This window comes from Athene noctua, chromosome 7 (assembly GCF_965140245.1).
Source record: "Athene noctua chromosome 7, bAthNoc1.hap1.1, whole genome shotgun sequence".
Lineage (NCBI taxonomy): Eukaryota > Metazoa > Chordata > Aves > Strigiformes > Strigidae > Athene > Athene noctua.
Genome location: NC_134043.1, coordinates 41691398 through 41706490, shown reverse-complemented (window position 1 = coordinate 41706490; position 15093 = coordinate 41691398). Strand labels below are relative to the sequence as shown.

At 34.5% G+C, this 15093-nt stretch overlaps 1 protein-coding gene across 2 annotated transcripts in view; it reads left to right on the top strand.

Moving 5' to 3' along the window:
• Positions 1 to 15093, top strand: part of CERKL (CERK like autophagy regulator) — a 58044-nt gene that overhangs the window by 22888 nt on the left and 20063 nt on the right. The window contains exons 2-3 of one of the 2 annotated variants that reach the window (XM_074911012.1): positions 2393 to 2635; positions 10203 to 10334. In XM_074911012.1, coding sequence (XP_074767113.1) covers positions 2393 to 2635; positions 10203 to 10334 — 375 coding nt within the window. The remainder of the gene's footprint in view (positions 1 to 2392; positions 2636 to 10202; positions 10335 to 15093) is intronic. The other variant, XM_074911013.1, reaches the window with a different exon arrangement.

Here is a 15093-nt window from a genome sequence, read left to right as displayed (position 1 = left end):
ACTTCATTTGTGCAGGACAAATAGGCTAATGTTTGTAATTTATTTATGATGCATAACATTAGTAATGCTTATGACATTCTCAACAAAACTAATAGTTTAATCCAAAATGAAATTTCTTCTTAAATTTAAAAAGCAAACCTATTTAGCATATTTGGTCTGGGAGAATAAATGCTGCAGCTTGGTTGTTGCTGCACAACAGTTGTTGTTACATTTCAGATGTCTTTATGTTTACCCATTTTCCTAAAACATTGAGTTTGTGTGCTGGAATTTTCAGTGTTCTGTGTGTCTGACAGCGAGACTTTCTACAAAAAGATAAGCAAGCCCCCTCAAAAATGCTTGATTTAAAATTAAAACTAGTCTTAAATAAAGGTATTAAACTATGTAGTTCCAGGTAAGTGATTCACAAGTGTTTCATTTAGGGTGTACAAAGACTATTTACCCCCAAATGTTTTTCAAGAGCAATACATTTCAAAAAAAAAAAAAATAAAATCAAGATCTCAGATTTTGTAATGTTAGTATTAAGGTTGCTTGTACAATGTCCACTCATCCTTTGAGCCTATGCAAAATCAGAGTTCAAATGAAATCAATCCTACAATTTTTATTTTTTTCCCCTCAGTTCCCTGGTTTCATCCAGTATATCTTAAAAAATACTTTCACTGCAATCATTACAGTACTTTACGTTGTGGTTTTTGTTTGTGTTTTGTTGTTTTTTTTTTTTTTCTGTTGTTTGGTGAGTTTCTCCCTGTTTATTTACCACATACTCCTGAAAATCTACACTACAGAAAATTTGCCGTGTACTATCTCACTGCACACAAACATATACTTGTCACAGTATTCCTGCTAAGCATGGAATGATTTTAGTTCAGTTTTACACCTTAGCAGCTGACATCTGACGAAATTAAGATGGTAAAATGTGAAAAAATGGAAAAATATGTGGGAAGTATAATAAGGTCATGCTTCTGTCTGCAGTAGGTCGCTTGGACAGGAAAAAAATGGGTTGGTTGAGAATTGTGGGGAGAGGTAATACTGACTTGAGCTTTGCTGAGGTGAAGTCTTCCAGGATTATCTGGATAGAAAGATAATCACTGCATAGTCTGGTTCAAGAAATAATGTTGAGAAATTCCAGTATCAAACTGTTACTAGAATTGATGCAGCCTTCTTTTTTTCTGCTCAGAAAAAGTATGCCTTTCTGAAGCCCTCAGCTCCTGTGGTGTAATGAAGTAGGTGATACTTGATTTTGCAGTCTCACCTGCAGTGCTGTCCATCTTTCCCAGGAAGACAGTTAAAATAGACTTTTGCATCTTCTCCCTGGCACTTCAGTACAGAGTGCAGCAAATATTCATCAAACAGAATCTGTTAGGGCTTTTGCTATTGAGAAACCACTTGACTGAGCTGTTGCTAGATTTGGAAAAGATTTCTGCTTTCTAAGTTTTCTTGCCTTGGGCTGTAAAGTGACCTTTATTCATCTAGTGTATTGGATCTGCTATAATTACAAAGAAAGCAGGGAAACTTTTATTTTCCTGTCCAGAATATCTGACACCTACAGGAACAGTGACATTTTTCCTTCAGTCTACGTATTTGACTTTGTTTTTGAGAAATCAGGTGTTTTACAGCTCAAGAGAGCATTAAAAGAACAAGCGTGTACTACAGTGGTTTAGTTGATACATCTCCAAAAGGCTTTTGGAACCGCTGTCACTGAAGCGACAGTGTCAGCAGCCACAGGCTCCGTGTGTGTAACAGCCCTGAGATAAGAAAACCTTCCCTTAGTGTTCCAGCCCCTCAGGTGAGGGTCTTGAACTGTCTCCAGTATGTTGGAAACCGGTTTTCTTTTACTTATCTTCTAAAGTAAATTCATAACTCAAAAATGAAAGATAAGATGGGTGTCATGCTTTTGGTTTCATTTTCTATTTTTGCTTAACTATTTTCTCTAGTCTAAACTCAAAAGTCTCTAGTCTAAACTCAAAAGGCAGCAATTGTATCAAATGAAAAAAATACATTGAGCATAGTCAGCTTGGGTCATAGCATACTTTCTGATTGCTGTGCTTTAGGGTATTACAATGAAGAATTTGCTTTTTGATTGCAAATCAAAAAAAAAAAAAAAAAGTGGTTCAGTGTTCCTAGAGCCTGCCGTTTTATTCATTTTTTTTTGAATATCAGTAAAGGGATTAAATAACTTTGAAGTCATGTTATTGGTATAGCTGGATACATAACCTAAATAACAGTAAATTTGTAAAATATAAGACAGTGATGGAGGCAAATGATATGCAATAAGTTTCAATATAGTCATAAGCAGATGCAACAAGTGAAGCTAGAAATGAAGCCATAACAATATTTTTTAAAATATATTACTCCTAATCATATTGATTTTTATTTATTTTTTTTTTTCCTACAGGTGATTCCAGTGTAGTTTCACAGGCTCAAGAGGAGACTATTGAAATGAAAGATGTATTTTCAGTAAAACTGAAACGTCGTCGTTTCGTAGGGCAGAAAAAAGGTGGTACTTTATTGGGTATCACAGTTTTTAAATGCTTGAATAAAGAAGAGAATAAATTAACGGACTATGCTGTCCATTTAAATAACTTAAGTGAAGATCATTGTCATTTATGGTTTAGACATCTAAAGGAAATTTTGAATGGTAAGCATTTAATTGGGGTTGATATTCTTATTTCAGACTTGTATCTATTGGCAATACATAAGGCTGAGTGAAGCTTAGAAAAATATTTTTCCTGTGGAAATTAAGACACACAGATATGAATATTATTGCTGGAAAATGCTTACTACTGAAGTTTTACGTGGTGAAGTGTAAAAATTTAGGAAAGTGACAATAATTGCAGAAGTTAAACAAGTTAATGTTATTTTTTTGGAAGTGTTTTGGAAGGTGCTGAAGATAAATAGCTTACTGTATTCTGACTGAAGAGTCTTCTGGGAAATTTGTTTCTTAAAGAAACAAAATACTTGGTTGATGTTTTCACTTGGAATTGCAGCACATCTGATGGTGCTACAGTTGTTGCTGTTCTGGGAACTCATCAGGGACTTCCTGTCTGTTTAGGAGCTCCCACTTGAGACCTGCAAATTCTTTAATGAGAGAGGTTTTCCTCTTCATATACTCACAGGTGGAAGTGCTCTTAAGGTTCTGTAGGACTCCTGTTGTATAATTTGATACAAAATGTACTGACACTAGCTAGTGATGAGAGGCAATTCTTTATTTTAAAAATGGCTGTCTTTGTTTGCCTGGGCTAATGCCAGTTTCAGGATGCTTTGTTTAACCCATGACAGCTGCATTTTTTACATAGAAGCTGTATCAAATTTAAGAAAAAAAAAAAAAGTATGCACCTTTTAGGGAAAAAAAAAAAATCCAACACAACAAGTCAAAGCCTTTTGCTGTAATTTAATACTATCAATATTGGAAAGACACAGAACGTAGCACACTTTGATTTTAAAAAAACAAAACAACACCAATCCCCCCTACCCCCCACCCCCAACCAAACTCTCTGATTTAGCTCCAATATGTGTCTCTGTTTACTGAGTATAGTAAACGAGTTTGTTTATTATGGAAGAAAAACAATCCATCTTGTAATAGACCATTAAAACTCCATCTGAATTGTTAATTCTGAGCCAGATTACAGAACTCAAATTTTACACATCTGTAGTGTTTGTAACACTTTCAATAGCGATTTATAGTGTACTTCTAGTGAAGTGACTTTGTCAAAAGTAGGTATTAGAGAAAGTAAAATAATGTGTTATTAACAGTACATTCTAACATTGTTTGCTTTTTTGAATTTTTGAAATAAAAATGTTTATTAAAAAGTGCCTTCCCTTGCCCCTTTTTGGAAGACTTTATCATGAAATATCTAAATCTGTAGAAATGCCAGGATTCTTGCAGATCTCCAGCTACCCATAAAGGCAAGGACATTTGCATAAGGAGCAAATGTCTGTTTTGTTCCCAGATTACCCTCCATCCATCAGGAGCAGTGATACCATATGTTCACAGAAAAAAAGCTGCAGTATCTCTTGCTCAGGTTGCCTTGACTTCGAGGTGCAGTCTCTGTTTTATGGCTCTGTAATTGGAAGCCACCTAAAAAACCCCAACATTTTGTGCAATGTTGCTGTCTCTAGTTCTTCCTTCCGCTTCAGTCTTCCTCCAGAAGCTCAAACCTTACACAGATATTTCTTGATCTCTGATCAGTACATTCTCCTCCTTTCCTTCTACTTCAGGAAAAATCAGCACTCAGAGGGGAAAAAAAATAACCAAACACAACCCCCAAAATATAATTTACTAATGTGTATATTGGTTTAAATCCTATAATTACAATAAAACTATTTTTCACGCTGTTACATTTTGAAGTCTGAGTAGATATACAAACTGTCTTTCCATCCAGAAAATCTGTTGATTTCTCAGTAACTGAAATCTCAAAAGGCACACTGAGATATCTCTGCTTGAAACAGTGATGAATTTTCGTAGTTTTTGCCCAGCTTATTTTCATAATAGTGGTGGTGACATCTTTTTTAATAAACTCAAAATGGCTCCTTTTTGGTTTCCTTAGAAACTGCAGGATAAAGTTAAACTTTCATCCTTCTAAAATAGTCAAAATTTAAGGATCCATGTTTTTTTCCTAATCTATCTGATCACAAAATAAATTTTCATTAGCTGCTGCATTATTTACTTGAAGGTTTTTTGTTGCTTCTAGGCTGGAGCAAATTAAAAGCAAGTGGTTTACTAAAGTAGTGTGTATATATGTTTGGATATGGCTGTCAGTAGACATGTGCTTTCATTTGTCAGAATGGCTAAATATTAGTAAAAGCTGTGCCTCCTTTCCAAATAAATGCAATTTCTATTTGTTTACCTTACTCTTGGACAAATTTTTAGATTTTTATGCATATACATTAACTAAGAAACAACAACAGCAAGTTTATCAGTAATGATACAAGCTAGAGTTTTATCTGGAGATTTATTCTAATGAAGATTTCATTTTTTTCTGAAATACCATGTACACAGTTTCCCTTTTACTGAGTATTTTCTGACACAAACATTTTTTCCGTGTTTGTTTGTGTTCATTCTTACTCTTTTCCTAGTGAGTATCTTCTGTTGCTTTGAATTTGTGTTCAGTAACTAGGCTATAATTTTTTATGAAGCCTGTCATATAAGTGAGCACACAGATATAGTTGTTTAGAATTTAGTTACAGTGTCTGCTGTTATGAGTTTTTATGTGTGTGTGACGGGGCAACAAAACACATGTACTACCATCTTTTAAGTAAGTTCTTGTTTTCCTCTTAACGTTGCTGCTGTTCAGATGCGTGCCAGCTAGATACGAAGAGCTTGCTCAGTGATACAGTGTTCAGGAAAACTCATCTTCTATATATCGTGTATTTGTTAAACTGATGTAAAATAACCACTGCCGTCTAAGGCATGCACCTATGGAGCCTTGGTTCTGGGCTGGCTCCTGGAAAGCCTCACATGGCAGTTGTGTGTCGATCTCACATCAGATCTGTTGTGCACCTGACTCTGTGATTTCCATTTATACATCACATCTTTTTGTACCGGATTTAGGGGCATATATAGCGGGGACATAGTGTGTCAGCAGAATTCACTGTTTAACTTAAAATCCTCTGTGCATGCAAATGCCTAGTGTTGCTTAAAGGGTTAGGACAGGCTCAGAAATAAGAAAACACATTCTTATCAATGCTTATCCATTTTTTGGAAATTCTTTTAGCAAGATAAGACTTTTTTTAACAGTCGATTTGAAGAAGTTCTACTTAAACTCTGTAAACTAACAAAAGGCAGTAAAATATGGTTAAGAATAAATGACAAAGTAGCAAAAAATTCATGAAGTGCATTTTATTTTTCTCTGCTATTCTGTAGTATCTCTCACACTGGGATTTGATATGAATGTCTGAAACTTCATGCATGAAGTTTTAATTAAACCATTAATGTTAAACATTAACTTTGGTTAGTTAATATTAACAGTGGTGTCTCCATAGTTACATTAACAAATCTGTCTCATATTATTAGTTTTCCTCATGTATAATATTCTTACTGTTGTAGAAAGTATTTATAAATGTATGCAGTAATGACATGATTCCAGGCTCTTAACTTTTGTAACATAAACCCATTTTCATAAAGCTAAGAACTGAAAGCAGCACAGATGTATGTCTGAGCATAGCGTCCCTGCTGCCCTATGAGCCTTTGTTTTCAGAACACCCTGATTGACCCACCACCCTTCATGGTTCACTGATTCACTTGATAGATCAAGTTTAAACTAGTGCATATTAGCACATTTGTTAGTACTAGAGGAACAGTTGGCCTTCCTGCTTTAGGCTGCTGGTTCATTTCAAATGGAGCAGCCACAGAAAACAATAACAGAATACCAGTTAGGAGAACACCAAAAGGCTGGCAGACTGAAATCAGTTGCAGACTCTAGTAAATGACATTGATTCATTCATATAGATGTTGTTTAAAGAAAATTTAAAAAAATTAGTATTATTTAAAAATACTTTTAAAGAAGGTTCACTATGTAATTGTGTGAAAGTTTAATTTTTGATTTGTTATTGGATATTCTTTCATTAAACTCTGGTGTGTTACCACATGTCCACTGAATGCTGGGAATGATAAATAATAATTTTGGTTGTGATCACCCTTTCGTGGCAGTTGGCAATCATTTGGCACAGACAAAACCACATCAGTAATGTAACAGATCTCTGCTCAAATGCCTTGTTTGCGATACCTGTTTCTAGAGATAAAAGTTTACCTCTCTAAAATGTCTTTATGACATTCAAGTAATCATAAAGAGAATATTCTAACACTTTTATCCTGTGAATTCATTTGATTCTTGAAAATTTCACTAGGACTTATGTATTAACTCTGATCTACTTTTCAGCAATAGTCTAATATATATAATCATAACTACAGTTCCTGGGTTAGAATCATTTAGTGAATACATTTTTGGTTTTTAAAAAACCAAGCACACAACAAAAATTCAACGGTTTCTTTAAAAATCTTGGAATTTTTTTCACACCAAGTGAAAAGTCTGTGTTCTTTTGCCTGCTTGTGCTTTCTTTTGAAACTGTAAATTGCCATCTCAGGCTTAAATTATTACACCTAAAACTCAAAAGCAGTTATGTGAGATAGCTATGTTTGCTTTTATTCCTTCAGTTTTCTCCTAACGGTGGTTTAGCAGTATTGTAACACACAGTGTCTGGGTAACAATTTATGACACGTCATCGCTTTTCTGTAGTTTTACAAACTGTACTTTCCTATTCTTTCCCTCTGCTTTTTCTAGTATAAGCATACTTAAGTTTAAAGGTATACTTTACTTACAGATCAAAGATTCTGTAGTCAGCTTTTACAGTTTTGTGGCTCTAGCTGCTGGTGGGGGTTGAGCATTTAGGGCCAGATGATCGCAGGTAGGAGGAGTTCCTGTAAAGAAGATAAGAAACATGACAGCACTTTTATGAATGTGGCTAAATTTTTTCTCTTTTAAATCAGGAGTCCTTATTCTTGTAGTCTTCAATTGAATTTCTATTGACACTTTAGGCAAAATATAAAATATTTTTTTCTCTTAATATTTTTATGACATCTAAAAGACCGCAACAATACCAGATAGCAGATTTCTATTAAGTGTCTTGAATAACAATTATTATAATATCTTTATGGTGATGATTTATGTGTTCTAATAGTCTTTGGGAAGTCTTTGTGTAGTCTTCCTTGTTTGTGTTGTAATTTCTAGCTTTAGAAATTACACTATAGTACATGCCTGCAGTGCTTGTTACTGTTTCCAGAGAATCAAGAATAATTGAGGTTGGAATGGACCTCTGGAGATATCTGTTCCAGCTTCCTGCTCAGAGCAGGTGAGCTTCTAAAGGTCAGTTTGCTAAGAGCCATGTCCAGATAAGTTTTGAAAATCTCTACATTTCATAGCCCCTCTGGGCTATGTGATCCATGGCTTAACCACCCTCATTCTGAAGAGTGTTTTTCTTTATTTCAGATTGGAATATTCCTCGCTGTAACTTGTGTCCATTGCCTTTTTGTCCTTGCACCTGCAAGAAGTCTGGCTTTGTGGTCTTTGTTACTCCCACAGTAGCTACTTAAGGTCAGCATTTAGGTAGATTCTCTTCCCAAGGCGATACAAAGCCACCTACGTCTGCCTCTTGTATGTGGCCTGTTCCAGCCCCTCGTAGTCACAGCTCTCTCTTGGAACTCACTCCACTTTATCAGTCTTGTGCTGGGGGGCCTGGAAATGGATGCAGTTTTTGAGATTCAGGCTCAAAAGATGTTGTATACAAGAGCATAGTGATATCATTGAACTGCTGGTTGTCTTCTTGTTACTGTAATCCAGTGGGCACTTGGCCTTCACAGCATTAGTGGTACACTCTTTACTCATGTTCACCTCCTTGGCCATCAGGAATTTCAGATACTCTCTGAAGAGGTGCTGCATGGTTGGTCAATCCCCAGCCTACACTGTTAGGGTTTTGCCGGACTGGCTGCTGAACTTTGTGTTTGTCTTTATCGAACATCTTGAGGCTTTTGTCAAACCTTTCTTGTAGCTAATCAGGGTCCTTGTGAAATGCAGCCTTGTCCTCCAGCACATCCGCTGTCCTCACTAAGTTCCCTATTTTCTTTTTGTCGTATTTTTAAATGAGATACTTTGAAATATAGGTACTAAGGCATATTACTGAAGACATTCAGAATTCATCAGGCATTAAGGGTTCATCAGGATTAATTTGTTGTGCAATGACATGGCACTGTATGTAACACTTTACAACAAATATAATCAGAAATCTTGGGGTTTATGTATGCTTTAAGGTTATAGCAGCAAACTAATCCAGTAATTTCCTTCAGTATCTTTAAGAAATCTTCTAAGATTTACTAACACAGAATTCATAAAGTGCTAGTTTTAGTTTTCAGATTCTTTGATGTGTTTAAATAAGTGAAAAAATAATCTATGGGACTTTTATAATTGTTATGTTTTGATCTTAAGGAATACTTTCCCTTTTGATGCTGAAATAGTATTTAGCTATAATTTCTCCGAGGACTGTTCCTCTTCATTTGTTGAGATACAGTAAGTGGGAAGAGCTTCAGGAAGTCCCAGCTAACACTGAACGTACATGTGGCTATCAAAATTGAAGTAAAACTCTACATGGGGCAAAAAAACCTGCTTTCAGTCTTGGTTTGTTTTGGAGTTGTGGCCTACTACTAATTTTATTCTTGAGTGTTGAAAGCAGTATACTTGACAGATATTCTAGCTTTCATTTGGATAAGAAAGTGATATCTAACCTGATACTAAGAGAAAATTTAGAATTTATAAATGAATTAAATTAATACAAAATTGTTCAAATCAATGTGTTTTAAATATCTACCGAAGAAACAGCAGTACCGCATGCCACCAGTTGCTTTTTGTGGCAAACCAACCTCACTGGCAATCATGGCAATTGTAGGAATTCTAGAACTCGAAAAGTGATGTTACTGTTCTACTATTAATTATTTACTATTCAACAAAATGCCTTATTCCAAATAATAAAATTATTTCATGGGATCAATGTGCAAGAGAAGGTACTGTTTGCGTAACAGTATTTCCCAGTGTTGTTTGCTCAGAGTTCGTTACTTCAAAGACCTAAATGTAACTTTTTAAGAAAATAAAATGACAATAGGTATCAGATTTCTGAATTATATTACCAAGTTTTCTATTTCTTTGTACTTCTTTGAACTCCTTTCAAGAGGAAGGAATTTCCTTTGCACTGTTTGATTTGCAGTCTCAGAAAACAAAATATTGGATTGTAGTATCGGTTTTCTTGGGTGTTACTGTTATATGCCTGTTGGGAGTGTTTCATATTAAATTCCAACAAAGATATGTTTTAGTGTTTGGTGGGGTTTTTTGTTGCCTAATCTTATAACTTCTTCACATTCACCTTGCTCCTCTATCAGGTTTTAACTAGGTTATGACATAGACCTTTTTTTTCTGGTTCCTACAATATTTTGATTAGTGTGTGATTCATTTCTGCTGTTTATTAGCTGTACACACAAAAGTAACCAGTACTGTAATTTTAAGATAAATAGTGCACAACCAAGAAGAAATTGAGACTTTTTTTAGACTGTAATTTACTTACCCTGTTAATGTACTGTAATGCTTCTAATATTAAAAATTCATTTAAGCTCTAAAAATCGCTGGGCAGTTTGTAATCTTAAATGTTTTGTGTTTTCTTTTTAGGTTTTCATAATAGACCAAAATCCTTGAAAGTGTTTGTTAATCCAAGCAGCCACAGAAGGGAAGCCACTCATGTTTATTATGACCAAGTTGCACCTCTTTTTAAACTTGCTGACATCAAAACTGATGTCACAGGTAAGTTGCCACAAAAGCACAGTTTAATCCTTTGTGAAACTACTACTTCAGCATGCAAGACAGTTTGAATTTACTGCTAGTCCTTATGGGCTTTGCCTGCAAGTAGTGCCTTTGGAACTGTAGTTAATACAATGCAATATATTTTTGTTTTGTGAAAAAATATTCTAGTAATTCTGTTGTTCATTGAATAGTTTTCCCCTGTAGCTGTCAATACTAGTATTATTTTTTTTTTGTATTTTTTAAACAAAGCATGCTATAAAAATAAATGAGCATTTAATGTCTGATAGTCTCATATATGCTTGCTAAGAGTTGTTCCTGCATTCTGACAAACACATGTCCTTAAATATTACTTCTGTGAATATCTATTGGCTTGACATCATAAGAGGGGCTTATCTGAAGGACACATTATTTCTGGATTCTGACTCACTTTCAGGGATGACCTGGAAGGCTAAGTGATTGAGGTCTGTGATGTCAAAGGCAGTTCTCACAAGGCACATGGGCACGACTTGGTGTCTGGAGAACGTGAAGGTACAACTTTAATGTAGAGACGTTGCCTCTGCTCACAATGGGTTCCTGATGGCAGGGGTGGATTTAAGGCCCCAATTTTTGCCAGAGTTCTGCTTTATGTCCCAAATTTACCCTTTTTTACCCTGTTTCATTTGATCGGCTTTTTGTAAGAAATTGAATAGGGAAACAATTTTAAAGAAGTAAAATATTAATAACCTGTTCATTACTTCTGTCCCCTTCTGTGAAGAGACTGAAATTTATGCTACATCAAATTTGGTCACAAAAAACATCCGAGTTTACAGAGAAACGTTACTAGTATTTCCCATTCTAAATAATTGTTTATCCATAGTATTACAATTCCCTTCAATACTTTGCTAATTTTTGACTCTGCGTTTCATATCCATATGAAGTGTAAACTCGGGTGCAAGACATTTTAACACCAAAAAGTCTTTTTTCTATGTCTGTTGTAATTGGCTTGCAAAATAATCAGTTCCAGTCTAAACAAATTACAAGACAGAGGACTCATCCTACAGTTGTTTCTTAAACTTCTGTGAGACCATGACTAGTTCAGGTTGCAGGACAAAAAGCATTCTGAGTAAATCTGATTGAGGCATGAGGATATAATAATGCAGTGTTTGTATATGAAAATCATCTTACTAATTTTATTACCTGTATCTATGTGTTTTTTTAATTACTTATCCCAAAATTTAAAGTCAACTGAAGATTAAAGACACATGAGAATAAGTGTGAAAAAGATTGTCTGTGTTAGAATTCTGTAGTGATAATTTCTTAATTTATCTTAATTGATAAGGGAATGCCAGCAGCTTTATATAAGTTTTGATTCTCACAGGCTTATTTTTCACCTGCAAGGTGTAGATGATAGTGTGAACAGTTTAATAATAATGCTATCTTCTTAGAAATTGAATTTAGCCTTGTTTGGTCACAATGTTTTTTAAAAGTTTTGTTTTGTTTTGTTTTGTTTTTTTTTTTTTTCATGCAAACCTTAGTTAGAGATAACTGACTGTGTCATAATGTTAAATTAGTTATTACTTTAAGCAACTATTTAAAGCAAGTTACCTTTTAAAAATTTTATTCCTTACTACCGGTTCGTGTTTCTTTCATCCTTACTGTGAACATAACCTTGTTTATTAGACTCTCTTAAAGGCAGTATTATCATGAACCTGTGTAAGATTACATTTTTAGCTATGTATTGTCATCTGGAATCCTAAAGCTGAACCAAATCTGTATCAGTAGTTTTTAGATTAGTTAACAAAATTTAATATAAGCTATGACTCTAATTTGTAGTTACTTAAAAAATGTTTTTCCTAATTGAATAAAAAAAGTTTCCAGTTTATTTTTTTTAACTTATTTTTCTTTTAAAATTTGAAAAGAAACTTCTGGTTTTAGCGAGATAAATGTTTAATGGCTTATCCTTAAAAAAGGTTATTTTGGCAATTTCCAAATGCTATTGTGCTTATTAGCTGCCTGACACTCCTCCTACAGGCAAAGTGAGAAAACTACATTATAGTTTTAAATTCTAGTAGAGAAATAAATAATTAAGAACTATGCGTTTAAAAAAAAAAAGGGGGGGGGGGGGGTTGGTCATGGTAGTGGATGCTGAGTGAAAGTCCTCTCTACTGGTACCATCTTCTAATAAAATGAAGTGCCTCATTTCAATTCAACAGGTGGGTTTTTTTTCCCATATTTGTTCTGGATTTTATGAAGTAGGAGCATGCATCTTGCTGTTACTGTTTTTTTGAAACATGGCCAATATTTACATAGGGAGTGGTGTACAAAGGTGTATTAGGTAGAAAAAGCTGAAGGCTTTTGTACAATTTTTACCCTAAAGATAGTTTACTTTTAGTCTTTTCACATACACATTTAAAGCTTAAAATACATTGTACACAAAAATCTTAAAAGGAAATTTAAACCTCTGAAGTGACTTCCAGCTCATACACAGTACAAGACTCGCAGGTTACTTAAAAGAAACCCAAAAAACCTCAACAAACGTTGACGGTGGAGTGCTGAGAGACAGAGCTCTCTTCATCCAATCTCGTATTTTGGTAGCTGGCTGTTGCTTCCTACATGATCAAGCTTGCCAGATCTTATTCTGTTGGAATAAACTTTATTTTGTTTAGAAGTTTGCAGTGGAGGTGTTCTCTCCTACTCAAGGATACACAGCAGCCAAAAAGCGTGTATGTAAATGAGGGAGTTCTGAAATAGCATTTACTTTCTTCAGTTATCTTTTGCCAAATAACTTTGTACATGACAGATGTATTAATTTTAGTGAAATTAACCAGAGGTCTGAAAGAGTGGATTGTCTTTTATTGGGATTTTTGGGGTTAATTTTTGTTACATGAAATAAACAAATCTCTGAAGTGCTTAGTGCATTAGAAAATGGGAATTAGCAAATTTAAACTGAAACACCACTTTAACTGTAGCTAAGCTAAAACCTGGTCTTTATCCTGTCTTTTAAGAGTTTTGCAATCTTGAGTGCTGCAGCTGGGATATGGCTGTTAGAGAACAACAGTGACTCTTCCAAAAATCCAGTTCAGCATAAGCTAACTCTACATTTGGGATACTTACAAGTACTGGCAAGTACAGAATCATAGAATCAACTAGGTTGGAAAGGACCTTGAAGATCATCCAGTCCAACAGTTAAATACTGATAATTTGGGCTAGTATTTTAGAAATTTATTAGCATCTTGCAAAATCTTACACATACTAAAAAAAAATAAATAAAGGTAACCCCCAACAGACTCCTAGCTTGTCTCACTACTTTTCCTAGTTTTGACTCTTCTGCTTCCGTTTATGCATCGTTACAAGCTGGACATCTAGGCAAAAACAACAGCCTTCCCCACACCCCCATTTTTCGGGCAGGATCACAAAGGAAAAGAGAGTGATTGAGAACTAGACAAATAACATTGGTTTAAATTTACTATACAGTAAATAACTTTCAGTAAATAACTTTTTTTTTTTTTTTAATACAGTGTCAACACTAGTTAATCTGTTGTTATCATTAGCAGTTTTAATCCTACTGACATTAGTCTGTGACACAAGTGCCAGTATTTATACGTGTCATATGGAAGTGTCCCATGTTTCGCAGTGTTGAACTAATTATATGTTGCTTTTCCTATATGTAGGGGCTGAACCCTTAGTTTCTTGTTGGCAAGGTGAGATAGGGGGTTACGGTGTTTTGGAGCACGTGTGACTGTTCAAATGAGGTACACTGACAGCGCCCTTCTTTCAGAATGCTGTTACTTGAAACTTAATGTGTACTGGAATTTACAAGTTGGGAACAAAAAGGCCTTGAAAAAGGAAAACCTTTTCAATGATGCATTAGAAAGAGTTGAAAAAAGCATTAGAAATGATTGAAAACATTAAGTAATATTTTTGTGATAGTATTTTTGCCAAATACGTAATCTGACTCCTTCTCAAACAGTGAAAGATGCTCACTTTCTCTTAACAAAACTTATTGTGTGGGGTTTTTTTTGGGTTTGTGTTTGATTTTTTTTGTGGTTTTTGTTTGGTTTTGGTTTTTTTTTTTTTTCCCCTGAGTTGGTACAGGACCAAATAATCAAAGATCTAGCTTTTTTTTCAGCTATCAGAATGACTTTTACGTGTCACTCTGGAGGTTGTCAAGCCTGCTGAAAACATTTTAGACATGGTCTTTTTATGTCTATGTTGAATTTTTTCTTTTTTTTTTTTTTCTACTTGGGTGATTTTCTGTAGGTTCTCATGAAGTTTTTCCTGGAAACTTCATTTTTTCATTACCTTTTTGTCACAGTGTTTCAGAATAAATGCTGTGTATCTCTGACACTCTCTCATTAAATTTTAGATTTCTTGGAATTATCTCCAGTGATAAACCTCGCAGTAGTCCTCCTGTATAATTTCTAAACATAACCTATTAGATGCATAGAAGATGGGGTCCCCATAAATCTGGCTGACACTTGTAATTTTTACTGCCTTTATTGATTTCTCTGTAGGCATGAGTCCTCTTTATTTTCATGTCCTTGTTCTTTGAGTGAATTAATTTTGTAATATTATAGTAAGCATAACTTACATACATCACATTAAGAAACCACTGAGCATGTTTTCTTTCACAAAATAGAAATCTTACTTACTGTACACTCTTAATTAGACTTTACTCATAACTTTCTAAATGTCATTTAAAAAGACATGTAACCTGGTAACAAACTGTATGTTTTCATGGGAAGAGTTTCTTTCACAGTTTAACAATGGTAAGATATTT